The sequence below is a fragment of the Lepidothrix coronata genome, unplaced genomic scaffold (genome assembly GCF_001604755.1).
Source record: "Lepidothrix coronata isolate B3197 unplaced genomic scaffold, Lepidothrix_coronata-1.0 Scaffold192, whole genome shotgun sequence".
Taxonomy (NCBI): Eukaryota; Metazoa; Chordata; class Aves; order Passeriformes; family Pipridae; genus Lepidothrix; species Lepidothrix coronata.
The window spans coordinates 349547-362874 of NW_016690372.1; the positions used below are offsets into that span (position 1 = coordinate 349547).

The 13328-nt window shown below is 46.4% G+C and overlaps 1 protein-coding gene across 2 annotated transcripts; it reads right to left on the reverse strand.

Annotated features, from left to right (window-relative positions):
- Positions 1–1042: 1042 nt before the first annotated feature.
- Positions 1043–10940, reverse strand: ZDHHC22 (zinc finger DHHC-type containing 22). 2 transcript variants are annotated; one of them, XM_017831527.1, is made up of 3 exons: positions 10015–10940; positions 5790–5917; positions 1043–1104 (listed from the first exon to the last, which is right to left on the reverse strand). In XM_017831527.1, the coding sequence occupies exons 1-3, from the start codon at positions 10571–10573 to the stop codon at positions 1078–1080; spliced, it is 714 nt and encodes a 237-aa protein (XP_017687016.1). In that variant the 5' UTR covers positions 10574–10940; the 3' UTR covers positions 1043–1077. The 2 variants fall into 2 exon arrangements, with proteins under 2 accessions (XP_017687016.1, XP_017687015.1); XM_017831526.1 differs by lacking the exon at positions 1043–1104 and having other exon boundaries at positions 3679–5917.
- Between the last annotated feature and the right edge of the window lie 2388 nt (positions 10941–13328).

Below are 13328 nucleotides of genomic sequence, written 5' to 3' on the forward strand. Positions count from 1 at the left end.
TTCTTGAGAGTTCTTAATTAGCAAATCACTTTCTCCTTTAGGTAATGCTATTTTTAAGTTTTTTCTCAAAGCAGCTTTCATAGCATCTGGACTTTGTGGACCTGCTTGACTTTGGCAGTTCACGTTTAGGCCTACAAAGATTGCTTGTGTTGTACTGGTCAACAAGTTCCTCCCAGCAATCATAAACCACTAGGAGTCCTTGCTGATGTGTTTTTTGGATTTTTTGTCACTGACCATAAAGCTCATCTCTGGTCTTAAGCAGTTCTGGATGAGAACATAATTCCTTGATAATAACCTCTGTGACATGGCTGCATTCAGAAGCTGCTTGTTAGCTCCTAGGGTACTCTCGTGTGTGTCCACTGTGTTAACTCTCTTGCACAGTGAACGTATAAGATTATTAAGGGTATTGCAATGACAAACCAATCCATTGTTTTTTCAGTAGTCTGATGATACATAAGTTCAGGTCTTATCTCTTCTTGTCCAATACAAGCAGTAAAAACACTGATCTGACAGCTAATGAAAATTTTCCAGTCAGGCATGATAATAACATGAATCTGTGAATGAATGGTGATAAAGACAGACCCAGCAAAACAGCTGAAATATAGGCCAGAGGCTGTGCATTCCTGGTGTATATACAGTAAAATCAGTAGCAGACAAATGAAACTTTCACATAGAACTTGCCATCCATCGCCTTGCCTCCTTTGAAGTAAACTGATTAACACGGTCCCTTTATTTTTAATTGATAGCAATTCTGGAACTACTATTAAGGTGACTGACAACATATTAAATGAGGCACTGTGCAAATAGTGTATGACACTTGGTACTTGGGAACTTGCATTTTTTTATTTGTAAACATCTGGGGATACTAGAGGAATCTGGCTCCAAAAGCCTTAAGAGACATGGGACTGGCCTGCCAGACCTCTGACATCACTTGCCAGTCAGATTCAGTAGGACAACCAATGCTGAAAGCTCTTTGGTGTAATGAAGACAAGGCTGCTGCCAGGATGGCTCCATAAAAGGACTGAAGAACTGCTTGGTCCATATTTGCTGACTTCTGGTGTAATCTTCAAGGATTCTTCATTCCCCTGGCTTTCTGGAAAAGAGCTGGAAAAGCAGAGACCCCACATGTGGACACATTGTTATTAGAGACCATCTTACTGTCGTCTGACATCATGTTTCCGTAGATTTGAATATCTAGCAGGGTACAGAGACTCCACATATGATTTAAATTTTCTTCTCTGTTTATTTATTTATTTGAACAAGTAGGTCATTGCTTCACTCCAACCATGATAGTTCTGGTTAGTCTTTAAATAACTCAAAGAGAATTATGTAGACTCTGCAGTTGCTACTCATGATTTCTATCCATGCATCTCCTGCTTATAACATAATTTGCTGTTCAAGAGAGAAAAACCCTTTTGGCTCTGCTGGGGTTTTGAGTTTTTTTGAGCAGGAAGTGATTAGCAATGAGTTTTCTTAACTTTGTGTTCATTCAGTCAACAATCAGTGAAGATAACTTGAATTCTGTTGTCATGCCTCATATTGCCTGATGGCTCTCATCATCCCTATACACTTCTGCTCTCACTGAGGCCACTTTCTCTGGTTGCTCTCGACCTCAGCTTTTCTTTCTTTCTCTCAGTCCAGGACTGCTTGTCCTCCTCCAGCTATCTCCTTACAGTTAATGAGTCTCCTCATTCATTTAGTCTGTCTCCTTGCAAGTATTTTTAGACTGTGATCATCTCCCTTGAGCTGGCTATTTCTTAAGATAAATGCTATTTCATGTCATCTCTTTTCCTATGTTCCCTCTGCCTTATTACTTGAGACTCTTATGTTTTAACTCTGTGTCCTCTGAGAATATCTAGTGAAGACCTTTTGCATGCAGGCCTTCAGGGCTGCCCAATAATGTAGTATGAAGAGGAAAATCACCTACTACTTACTTTATATGAGATTCTTACTATATGTAAGAACAGACTTCCGGTTTATTTCACAATTGCATCCCCTGATTTGCTCTACACTGTCATTGCAAAGGCTTCTGAGACCTCTGAGGTGACACCATATTTTCAGGTAGTCACATTTGAAATCGGCAAGCCACTCAAGCAAAAGTCTGTGGTCTTTGTGCAAGATCTTTAGCAACAGGGAGTTTTTACTTCAGTCATTAGCATTATCAGAGAAGAAATGGTGGTCATCTGATTTTCCAAAGCCAGATAAGCTTTAAGTGCTTTATTTTTATAACCTTTGTAAGTATTTCGGCATTGTTACAAGAAATCATGTTCCAAAATATATTTGCTATTGCAGGTGCTATGTACCGAAATGCAAATAGTAAGTATATGACTCTCTAAGCACAGAGGATGAGAAGCTTTTATTATTTATCCTTAGAAAACTTGAAAGCCATTGAACAGATTTAGATTTTGTGACATTGCCATTGAGCTCAGCCTCCATTTACTAAATCATAGCAAAGAGCAAAGGTTCTGTTCATAGTTGTTGAGTCCTGGTACATTTTCTTGCCAAGGATTTCTACAAGTACAGAAAGGTATGGCAAGGAAGGTATGTCAGGGCAGCTGGCTAATTAAAGAGCTACTCTCAACAGTTCCTGCAGAACCACTATGCTACCCAAAACAGGGCAGTCCGCACACTTGGGAATGAACAGGGAAATAAGTCAATATATAGGGCCAGTCTAATGTTCTATTTTTATAGATCTTTCCATCCCAGAGGATCATAACTGTAAAGGTTGTATCCATCTGAAAGTCCCACCATTACAACTGGAATCCAGCAGTTTCCTGCAAAGGAACCATTTAGCTGCATAAAATGGTGATGCAGCAATTTCCGTCTGGGAACACAGGTGCCTGACAGGAAGAATAGTTATGTGTGACTGGGCTGTGCTGACTCAAGCTGGGATCTGTGCTTCTGCAAGGACTGAAATTTTGTGGTGAGGGCAGACAGCTGTGACCCTGACACAGGAGCCAGGCATGATCCAACCCTGATGGGAACAGGCAACAGGCTTCTCAGGCAACTAATCCTGTTGTACTGTATGGATTCTGTCCATGCAGAGTGGCTCACTGAAACTCTCATTTTGTTTGCTTTTCTCAGTATGTGGCCCCAAAGAGTTTTACAGCCCAAGGCACTGTGGTAGCAGGCACCAAGTGCCATGAGCTGCCCAAGACTGCAGAGGCCATCAAACACCAAAAGCAGAGGGCAAAGATTTCACACCATAATTTCTGCTGGTGGGAGGTAGCTGCTGCCTGAAATGTTGACAGCCTGTTTCCTTTAAGTATATAAAGGAGAAGAAGCTGGATCACTGAGTCTGTGGAATAAGAATAATCTTGGGAATCCTTCCAAGGTTAGGTGTGTGGCACAAGACTCTGGCTCTAGTCCCAGACAGTCAAGGTGACTGTCTGCTCACCTTGATGCCATTTGCCAGTAAGGAATAATTTATGTCGAGATGCTGTTTGTGGGCGATGATAATAGCTTAATTTTCCCATGCCTTTCAGTTGAGGTTGATAGTGTAATTTATAGATAGAAATTAGAATGGGTCTGCAAATTGGTTATTAGATGCATTGTTAGATTGGTCATTACATTAAAGCAGGGAAGATGAAAGAACTTGTCAAAAATCACACGATGAATTATTGGCAAAGCCAAAAAACAAATCCTAACTTCTTCCTGCAACATGTCTGTGTGTATGCTGTAACAAATGTACAGAGACAGCTAATGACAACTAACTGTCAAAAATCACAATACAGCTCATGTAAAAAATCAGAATACTTTTTATTGTTCACTGTTAGTGAAAATACAGCGTGTTACACATGGAAACAGTGGTGTGTTCATGCGAACACACACAACATGGAAGGACATAGATCCTACATGTTTTAATTATCCAGCTAAGGGTTTTTCCAGTATATTTTCAAGGTTACTTTGCTCATCACAATAGACTTTGTTTCTTATTGACTCAAACATGTATTTGAGTGTGAAGTGGTAAAAGACGCTTACAAAGCCTGTAGTGCCACTGGCTTGTGAGAAACTCGAGGATGAAAGTAAGGTGCATTCCCCTACCTGGGATGCACCAAGAGTATTTCTGAGGAAGAAATAACATTTTTCACAGCTTGTCAGCATACTCCTCACCCTATTAGAGAGAAGCAATGGATTCCTATCCAGCCCACGTAGGGTGATGCAGTTTGCCAAAACAGAGGCTGCTTGTTCCAGCTGCTGGGGAATCCAGCGCTATGATCCTGGTAGAGATGTCATGGTATCCTTTCTTAAGGCACCTATTAGCATAGGGTCTCATGGACTGTTGCTGCAGCTAAAAAACAACTGACACATTAAGTGGATTAATCCCTGTAGTAATTCTATTAACCTCCTTAATGGAGTTATAACATGGATGAATTTACCCCTTTGCAGCAATGCGAGAGGGAATTGCCCTGGACAGCCTGCAACTACAGTGTGGCAGGGATGTCTGAGATAACCATTTTTTCTGTTTGTTTTAGTGCAAAATGAAGTGTCCTGATAGGCTGGAAACCCTTCCTGTCTTCTGGGATTTTGAACTCTTCACAGCACTAATGGTGCAGGTGTCCCCTGCGAGAGGGTGATGCATCAGGGCTCTTACATAGCAGCAAGGCTCTTGGCAGCCTCCCAACTGCTCACTGTGTGTCCACACTTCCCTCTGTCTCTCACAGGCATGCATCACCTGCCTCATCACACAGCTTCTCAAACACATTTTCATTCACCTTGTGCTTTCCTCTCCTTGTGCCTCCATCTGATCAGGATTTATCTGCTTGCTGTTCCCCGTCAGAAGGGTAGCTTTGCCTAGACTCTGTCACTGGACAAAGGACTATTAAAAATAAGTAGCAGAGCTACAGTCCTGACATATCATTGCATAGAGAGCAGATCAAGAACAGAAATGAGAAATTCTCAATTTCTCTTCCTCCTGATTTTCTAGGCTGTGGAGAGAAGGTTTACCTGTCACATTTGCCATGTGCATAGCCTGCAATCAAGGGCAGCTTGATTGCACTGTAGTTCTGTCATTAAGCGCTTCTCAGTGTTGTGAATCATAGAATCATATCCAGAGTTGGAAGGGACCCACAAGGATCACTGAAGTCCAACTCGTGGCTCTGCACAGGACAACCCCAAGAATCCTACCATGTGCCTGAGGTCATTGTCAAACACTTCTTGAACAATGCTCATTGAAGAATGCTCTCACATGAAGTTACCTCAAGTGTGTAACCCTGCCTCATGTCAGCACCCTGCAAAACCCTACCAAGGAACAGACACCATTTTTACAGTATATCACAACAGTCCAGCCTCTCTGAAAGCTCCTGCTGTGGTTTGTTAGGACTATGTAGGGTGACTAATGGGGCTGGTGACTGGAGGAGTCAGGCAGGGAGCCACAAGAAGGTCTGACTAATTTTTCTGCTAGTTCAAAGACTGTTGCCACATACACAGGTGCAGTGATGTGACTACTAAGCTGCAGTATCTCATCTACATGTTTTGTGATCTCCATGTTAATATGCTAAATTTATTCTGTTTGATAGCCCATCCTTTCCTCCCACAGCAGCTGCAATCCCGAGACATGGAGTACCCCAGCTTTTTAGTGATCCAGGAGACAGTGGGAGAGAACAGAGGAGGCGTTGTGTGCACGGGATGCACACCCGCACGTGGGTATTTTATTTCTCTTTCTGCCTACGGTAGTCACTTTCCACATTCAGCACAGGGATGAGAAGTCCTAGCAGCCACCTCTTGCCAAAGACCTCTTGCAGGTTCTCCCTCCAGGGCCGGGCTCTTACCACCATCCCTTTCCGCACCTGGTATCGAGTCTGCCCACGCAGGATCAGCAGCATCTGGTGGCAGCAGAAGCCAGCGCAGGCCAGTCCGATCCCAAGCCAGAGGTAGAGCATGAGGATGACAAACATCTCAGAGCTAAGGAGAGCTCCTGCAGACCAAGAGTCAGGGGGAGGGAGGACAATAGAAGAAAGAGCTTAGACACACCTCACATGCAGTGTAAAACTCAACTCCAAGAACGAACAAGCCACCTGTTTTCTCTGGCCACAAGAGGCGACGAAGGAGCAAGACAGGCTGCTTGTTCTAAATATATTAACTTATTTTCTTCGTAGTATCTGATGCAATGGACCTCACTGGGGAAATACTAAAATGATAATGGTCTCTCTACACCTCTCATTTTACTGTTAATGTGAGGATCTAGATTATAGGGCCAAATTCAGTCAGAAATTAAGCATGTCTGTAAGAGTCCAGCACTATTTTGAAGAATGATTAATTTATTTAAGGATTTATCTACTCATCACAATGAATCTAAGACTTCTAGGTTTTTGAAATGAGAAGTGGATCCTACAGCATGTAGATGCTTCCAGAAGCTTTACTGTGTTTATTAATATGAGGCAAAAAGAATTCTCTCTCCATTTTTCTCTCTCTCTCTCCACTATATGTGTGTGTATACATACATATGTGTGTGTGTGTGTGTGTGAAGAAAGAAAAAAAATCAATAACGACTTTCCTACCTTTGAGCAAAGGCAGTTTTCACATGAATGCAAGAAAGAAACAGAAATCTTTCCAAAATATAATCCAAATTCCTTTTATAAGGTGCTGCTAGAATAGTCAAAATACTTTGTATATCTGAAGCTCCTAATTCAACAGAGAGTTTTTTAGTATATATTTATGATTAATGTATTTAAATAAAAATATTCTGTGGGCCCTTTCCTCTACAATGATTTTAGAACTCCTTCTGGAAAATGTTAGTATAACAGCAGGTATCACTGAGTGACCTTTCAGTGTATAAGCCAATCTAAACCCATTAATATAATATTCTCTGTGTGCCCATATGTTTACACTCGTATTTTGTGTATATTGCTGTATTATTAAACACCCCTATTTACACAAAGGGAGTTAAATGTGTTTCAGTACCAGTATAAATAGCTGATATCCTCTCACCGGTTCCTGCAAGGTTTAGAAATAAAACATCTCTCACATGCTCCTGTCCCTCTGGAAGACTATGGGCCCTACAAGAGCAACTGTGGTGGAGCAGGTACATGGCTGTTTCAGTTTTTAAGTTCAATATGAGGGTCACTGATATGCATCTCTTCCTTCTCTTCTGCAGAAGGCTGGATTAGGTGATATCATCTGGTTTTGCAGTCTGTGAATCCTGGCTTCTCCACCTGGCAGTGCTGTAAGTGAGAGATTGGGGCAGGCTCCTCTGAGGATGATTTGTAAGGACACTGACTACAGCCTCAAGCTTTCAGAGATTGTCCTCACTCGAAAGACACTCAGGAGTCATTCAGGTTTTTTTCCGAAATGCAGTGTCATCTTTCCCTTCTTATTAGACCCCATTCAGCTCAGTGGGCTCTGTATGCAACACAGCAATAGAAGAACAAGCCCCTTAGGATAATGACAAATCCTCATACCAATTCTGCCAGAATCACTTAATCTACCAGGTAGGAAGCCTAATATGGGATTCTCTGTCCCTCTTTTACTGGACCAGAATGTGACAGACATTTGTTCTTTCCTATAGCTGATACTCAGATGGGATATGGAGAAATACAGCTATTTTCTTTAGAACCTTTGCAAGGCTGCTGTAAGCTTTATTTATATAAGCTGATGAAATTCAACATCCAGAAAGTAATTACCCTTGTTTCCCCTTGAAAATATTAAGCATCTCTGAGCTATCCCTTTCAGACACATGATTTTTTTAACCTTTTCTGCAGGCTACCTACATAAAGCATTTTCTATAATTTCTAGAGTGGATCCAATCTGACCTATGTTTACAAAAGTGCTCTCCATTTGTTCCTCATCACCACAGTCTCTTTTAGTCTCGGATTCACTTTTGCTCTAAGTGACCTGGTATGATTTCAAGCTTATTGCCATACATTATCCATGACAGAAAAGCTGAATCATAGGCTGCAATTATAGACTTTGGGTCAGATTCTGAAATGCATGCCTGAGCACAGTCTGGGCAGAATGAGCCAGCTGAAAATTTTCCCAGCATGAAAACAGGGAACACTTGTTGGACATAAGACCAGCAGATTCACCCTTTATCCTCCTTTACTCCTTCTGCAGTACAGTGGGCATAATGGAGAAGAAGAAAGGTAAAGCTTTTTCCCTGCTGTAGCAATTCTCTGGATCATATAACAACCCTTAAGTAATAGTTAAGTTAGATGAAAAATACTGTGTGGGCAGCCCTTCCAGGTAACTGTTCAAGACTGTGTATTTCTTACCTGAACTGGAGATTAAATGTGCTGGTAGAAGCCTAGTAGGCCCTTTCTCCCAAGCAATCAAGACACCACATGCCTGTATACTGCTGTGTGAGGCAGCAGTTCTCATCCCAGCAGAACTAGAGGTTGTCAGGGGTGCTCTGGCTCCCAACCCTGCACCCAGCCCCATCGTGTCCCACTAAACACTGCCCACTTGCTGTGTTTGGCACTGCAGTTGCTGACACCAGAGCTGGGTCACTTCAGTGGTTCTGCAAAGATGTGCTAGGATGCAGCTCAGTGCAGATGAGCCCTCAGAGTCAGAGAGAACTAATTCCTTGATAATCTCCCACATCCCTGCTCCCCCTCCCAGGCTGCTGTGCCGACCAGAGCTTAGGCACAGGGGAAAATCACTCCCAGTGTTTCTAATGCTAGTGAAGCTCATGCTACATTATTTACAAAAATTCTTCTAGTTGGAAAAATGACTCCATAAAAATGTCATGGCAGGATGTCATGTTTATTGTCTCTCAGTGATTACCATGACAAATCTGCTAATTTGCCAAGTAGAGAGATATTTGTTTGTTTTCAGATGGCAAACCTGCAAACCCAGCCTGGAATCTGAAAAGTAAGCTGGAGCCTCTCTGGCTCCCGTATCCTTAGTAGTGGAGACTCCACACTCAGATTGTAATCAACACTTCTGGTGACAGTGCACAAGCCAAAACAGGGTCCCTTCTTACTGAGCTCAGCTGAATCTGCAAAGCTAAAATACATGGGATACATATTTTAACCTAGTGAAAGCTGATCTAAGTGTACAAGGCATGAACTGCATGGGAGGAAATGTCAATTTTCTGTAGTTGCTTTCTGCGCAAAGAAACAGTCTAAGCTGTCTGTATAGTCCCTTCTCTAGCTCTCGGGTTTGGACAGAGAAAGGGTTGAGGCTGGAGAGTCTGAGGGTGTGTTGAAAGGTGAAGAGGCAAGGCCAGAAGGGCAGAGGATGAGTTATGGGAGCAACATCAGGAGAGGGAAAGAGAAGGGTTATGGACATTTATGGAAAGGCCAGGAGAGAGGGGAAAGGGGAAGAAGGAGAAAGAAAGGTAAAGGATGGCAGCAAGGAGAAGGTATTTGCTTTTGATGTGGAGCTCTTGCAAAGAGTGAGCACAGAGAATTTCCTCTGGTTCTCTGTGGACTTGTGTCTCAGACTGGGGTCACAAAAGAGGTGGCTAATCGTGTCACATTAACTCTTCTCTCGGTTTCTGTTGCCTGAATCCCAATTCCCAGTGCTGAAAGGATGAAAAGATCTCAGTAAGTTTGCACTGCCAGGAGGCGGGAGGTGGGTGACAGTGGAGGGGCTGAGTGGACCTGGACAAAGAGAATGAGGGTATATATGCTGGAATACGGGGAACCTGCAGATTTGTAGGATACAAAAACCTACAGAACCCCCCCATCTTTGCCTGTAAGACCAGCAAAAGATTCCCCACACCTGCAGAACAATGAGTGAAATCCATTTCCTCTGTCTAATTGCAATATATGTCCTGTACAACAGATAGCCCTAGTCTGTCACCAACAGGTTGGTTAGGGAGCATTTTCCAGAGCCTAATGCATTAGGAATAGGGCTGTGGCTGTAACCTGGAGTAGGTCCCAACTTCTATTTCATGTGAAGCAAAGTCCTTTGCAAAGGCTGTCTCTAGCCTCCAAAGAAGGCCAACTGCCTCTCCTGCCCATTTCCCTACCACCCCTCCACAACACAGCTATCCAAGGAAGATCAGGTCCCCCCCATCTCAGAGCCCTAGAGGAGGAACCCACTCCTTATCTCTGAGCAAGGAGTCCTTACCTGAGAAGAACTGGCTGATAGAGTGAGGCAGAAGAGTGAGGAAGGCCAGTGGGTCCACAAAGGACATGGAGAGTGTAGCAGAAATGTAAGCCATGCCTGCCACCAGGGAGTCGAGGCAAGCCAGGGAGGTGTAGAGACAGAACATGATGAAGTTTCGCATGTTCCTGCTCCCGATGCAGTTCCCTGTGAAGAAACAGTGGTGGTCATGCCTCTGGGTGACTCTGGCACACAGTCTACAGAAGTGAGTGCTGGGCAAGGCTGAGCCAGGGGACCTGCTTCCATCCAGCCAGTCCGCCACTTCGCCTCCTTTGCCCAAGTTTAAGTCCTTGCCCAAGTCCTCGGGGGAGCTCTGGATCACAAGGACGTAGTTGCCCAGGGCATTAGCTGAGAGGAAGAGGAAGAGGGCCCCATGCAGCAGAGCAGGAGAGAAAAGTGGGGTGGTGGAAGGGTCTCTGAACATGCTGGGGATGAAGAGAAAGATCTGGAGGACGAAGGTCACTAGGGAGATGCACAAGAAGTAGGCTGGAGCCACAACATTTAGCAACCTGAGAACTAGCATTGCGGATTACGTTCCTGCGGGGGAAAGCAAGAAGAGAAGGAACATCAGCGCTCCGGCTACACACTTCATCCTTCCATTTCCTGCCAGGTCCCGGCCCCGCTGCCTCCGGGAAATGCCCTCCGGGGACTGCTCTCCCTCGCCGCCGTTTCACGGCCCCGGCCGGGCCGGGGCAAAGGGACAGCCCGTGGGCAGTGACCGCTTCCCGGCGCCCGGAGGAGACACCCCGGCGCCTTCCTCCGGGGAACTTGCAGCAGCGATGCCCCGGAGGGGCTGCGGCGGCTGGAAGGGGAGAGGCGGCTCCCGCGGTGTGCAGGCGACGTGGGCACCGCTCTGTTCGCCTAGCAGAGTCCCTCTGCCAGGCAGGATCAGTTTTGGTATTGCACGAAAGGAAAAAAGGTGGTGCTGAAGGAGGGGGGAGTGAATTGGAAAGGAGGGGTGGGAGGAGGAGAAGGGGAGGGGGGATAGGTTGCTCTAATCCACTGCAATACGGATCAAATCCAGTGCTCTAATTTATCCCTTAAAGCCACGGATCTACAGATTACCTCTATGACCGCTGCCCTGTTCTGCACGAAATGAGAAAATGTACAAAACAGCTGGTCGAGTGTGTCCAGAAGCAACCTGCAGCGCTCGGCTACCGGGCCGGGGCGTCCCCGCTGCTGCAGCTGCGGCTCCGAGTGGGCACGGCTCATCCCTGCCGGGCGGGCGGGCACCCCCGGCTCGGCACCCCCGGCCCCGGGATTCAGCCGGCATCGTCAGGGCTCAAGGAAAGCCCGGAGGACCACTCGCGGCGGGCAGCTGGCTGGGTGGCCGTCTAGGTGCCCCGGCACCCCGAGCACCCCCACGCCGGCAGCCCCAAAGGGCTCCCCAGCGCCGCGGTGTCTGCAAAGCCCCGGCGGCCCGGAGGGGTCCCCGCCGCGCTGCCACCTTGCAGTCCCCTTGTCCCCAGGCGCGGCGGGTGCCGCCCGGTACCGGACTGTCTGGCGCCGGCGGAGCCGCTGCTACAACTGGCTGTGCCGAGATCCCCATGGCAGCCGAGCCGGAGCACAGCCCGGCGTCTGCCCTGCTCTCCTTCTCCCTCTCTCCCTCCCTCTCCCTTTCCCTCTCCCCTCATGCTTTTTTTCTGTCCTGCTCGGTTCGGCCTTTTCCTGTCCCTCTTCTCTCTGTCCCTGCCCCGTGTCTGTCTCTCTGCGTCTAATGCCCCCCGTCTCTCCTTGTCTCTGTACTTGTCCCTGTGCTTTTCAGCTCCAGTCTGCTCTTCTCCCTCCTTCTCTTTATCTCCCTCCCTAGTCCTATTCTTGTCTGGTCGTCTCCCTTCCCGACCCTACCCATGTCCCTGCCCCCGGTCGGGCCCTGCCCACCCCCCGCCGGAGCTGTCCCTTCAGCACCATCCGCACCTGCTTCAAGTCCCTCTGTCTCCCTCCGAGGACGACCCGGGCCCTGGAGAAGTGTGCTTTTCGGGCTCTGAGGTTCTGACAAGTCCCACGGGGAGAGCAGAGGAGTGGGAAGGGGCGTTCTGCTGCTACAGCCTGTGGAGTACCCTTCCTTCCCACGGCATGGGTGAGGGAGGCAGGGTGAGGGGACACTAGGGGAACTAGGGGCACTAGGGGCAAGGAGAAACGTGAGGGGAAGTCTCTGCAGGTTTAAAGTCTCCCTAGCTTTGCAGGCACCTTAACACAACAGCAGGAAAGGCTCTGAGCTGGGCAAGTGGAGCCTGGGCAGTATGACATGCTGGTAAAAGTTTTGAAGAAACGTGTTTGCTCTCTGACAGCTGCACATCCTCACCCCCCTCTGCCCACCCACGCTGTCCTTGTACTGTCTACACAGGCGCTGTGCACAGCCGCTCCTTCTCCTACACACCTACGTGCTGCACCCTCCCAGCTCCAATGAATAGCATCCCTCTCTCCCTCCACAGATGAGCCACCCATGACAGGAGAAGGGGAGAAAAGAGGGCTGCTGGGCTGCAGCTGTGCCCTTGCAGACAGTCAAACTCTGCACTGGTCAAAAGTCGAATAAAGATATGTTTTGCCTAACTGAGGTCCTATGCTTACCGGCCAGCCCCTCAGCACAGACTCTGCTTCTCCACAAGAGATTCTCCCTTTGCCTGAAGGTGCAGAGCAAAATTGAAATGTTCTTCATGCCTCAGTTTCAAGGGAGAGAGGCCTTGAGGAGAGAGTGGCTGTGCTTGTCTCCTGCACGTGCACTAGCACGGAAGGTGGTTACAGCAACCAAGTGTTCAAGGGTTCTTCCTTAGAAATAACTTCTTTTTTTTTCTCCCAGATAACTTTCATGATTCAACATTTCTGAGAAAAGCAGTGGCAATAATACAAGCAAGTGCAAACCAAGACTGTAGGCACTGGATCTACAGTGATGAACAGCTAAGAGACACCTCCGGCAGAACTGGAGGGAAAGCTGCTCAGAACCGATCTAGCTTTCACTCCCACCTCCCTCATTCGCCTGTCACGACTACTGAGAATAAAAATCCTCCAATATTCCCTCAGCTCATCAATTTAAAGTAGACTGAGTCTTGCAATAGAGATATGTGACCCAGTCTGGATTTTATCTTTAAATAATCAGACAGTGTTTTCTCCATGTTTTAACAGCTTACATAAAAATAATAATAAAAAAATTACAGAGAAAGCTTTTCATGTCATGAAAGAGCCCTGACTGAAGGGACTGCATCTCATGAAAGACATTAAGCCTGCCTGCATAGGGAACATCAAAAGCTGTAGCCAAAGCAGGGGGGAGGGGAGAGGAG

What these genes read in the sequence shown, in the direction of transcription:
- ZDHHC22 (XM_017831526.1), bottom strand. Translation starts at nt 10,573, where the DNA reads ATGCTAGTTCTCAGGTTGCTAAATGTTGTGGCTCCAGCCTACTTCTTG. An exon ending in TATCAGCCAGTTCTTCTCAG is followed by an intron (nt 5,918 to 10,014) that starts GTAAGGACTCCT and finishes CTTGGTCTGCAG; the next exon opens with GAGCTCTCCTTAGCTCTGAG.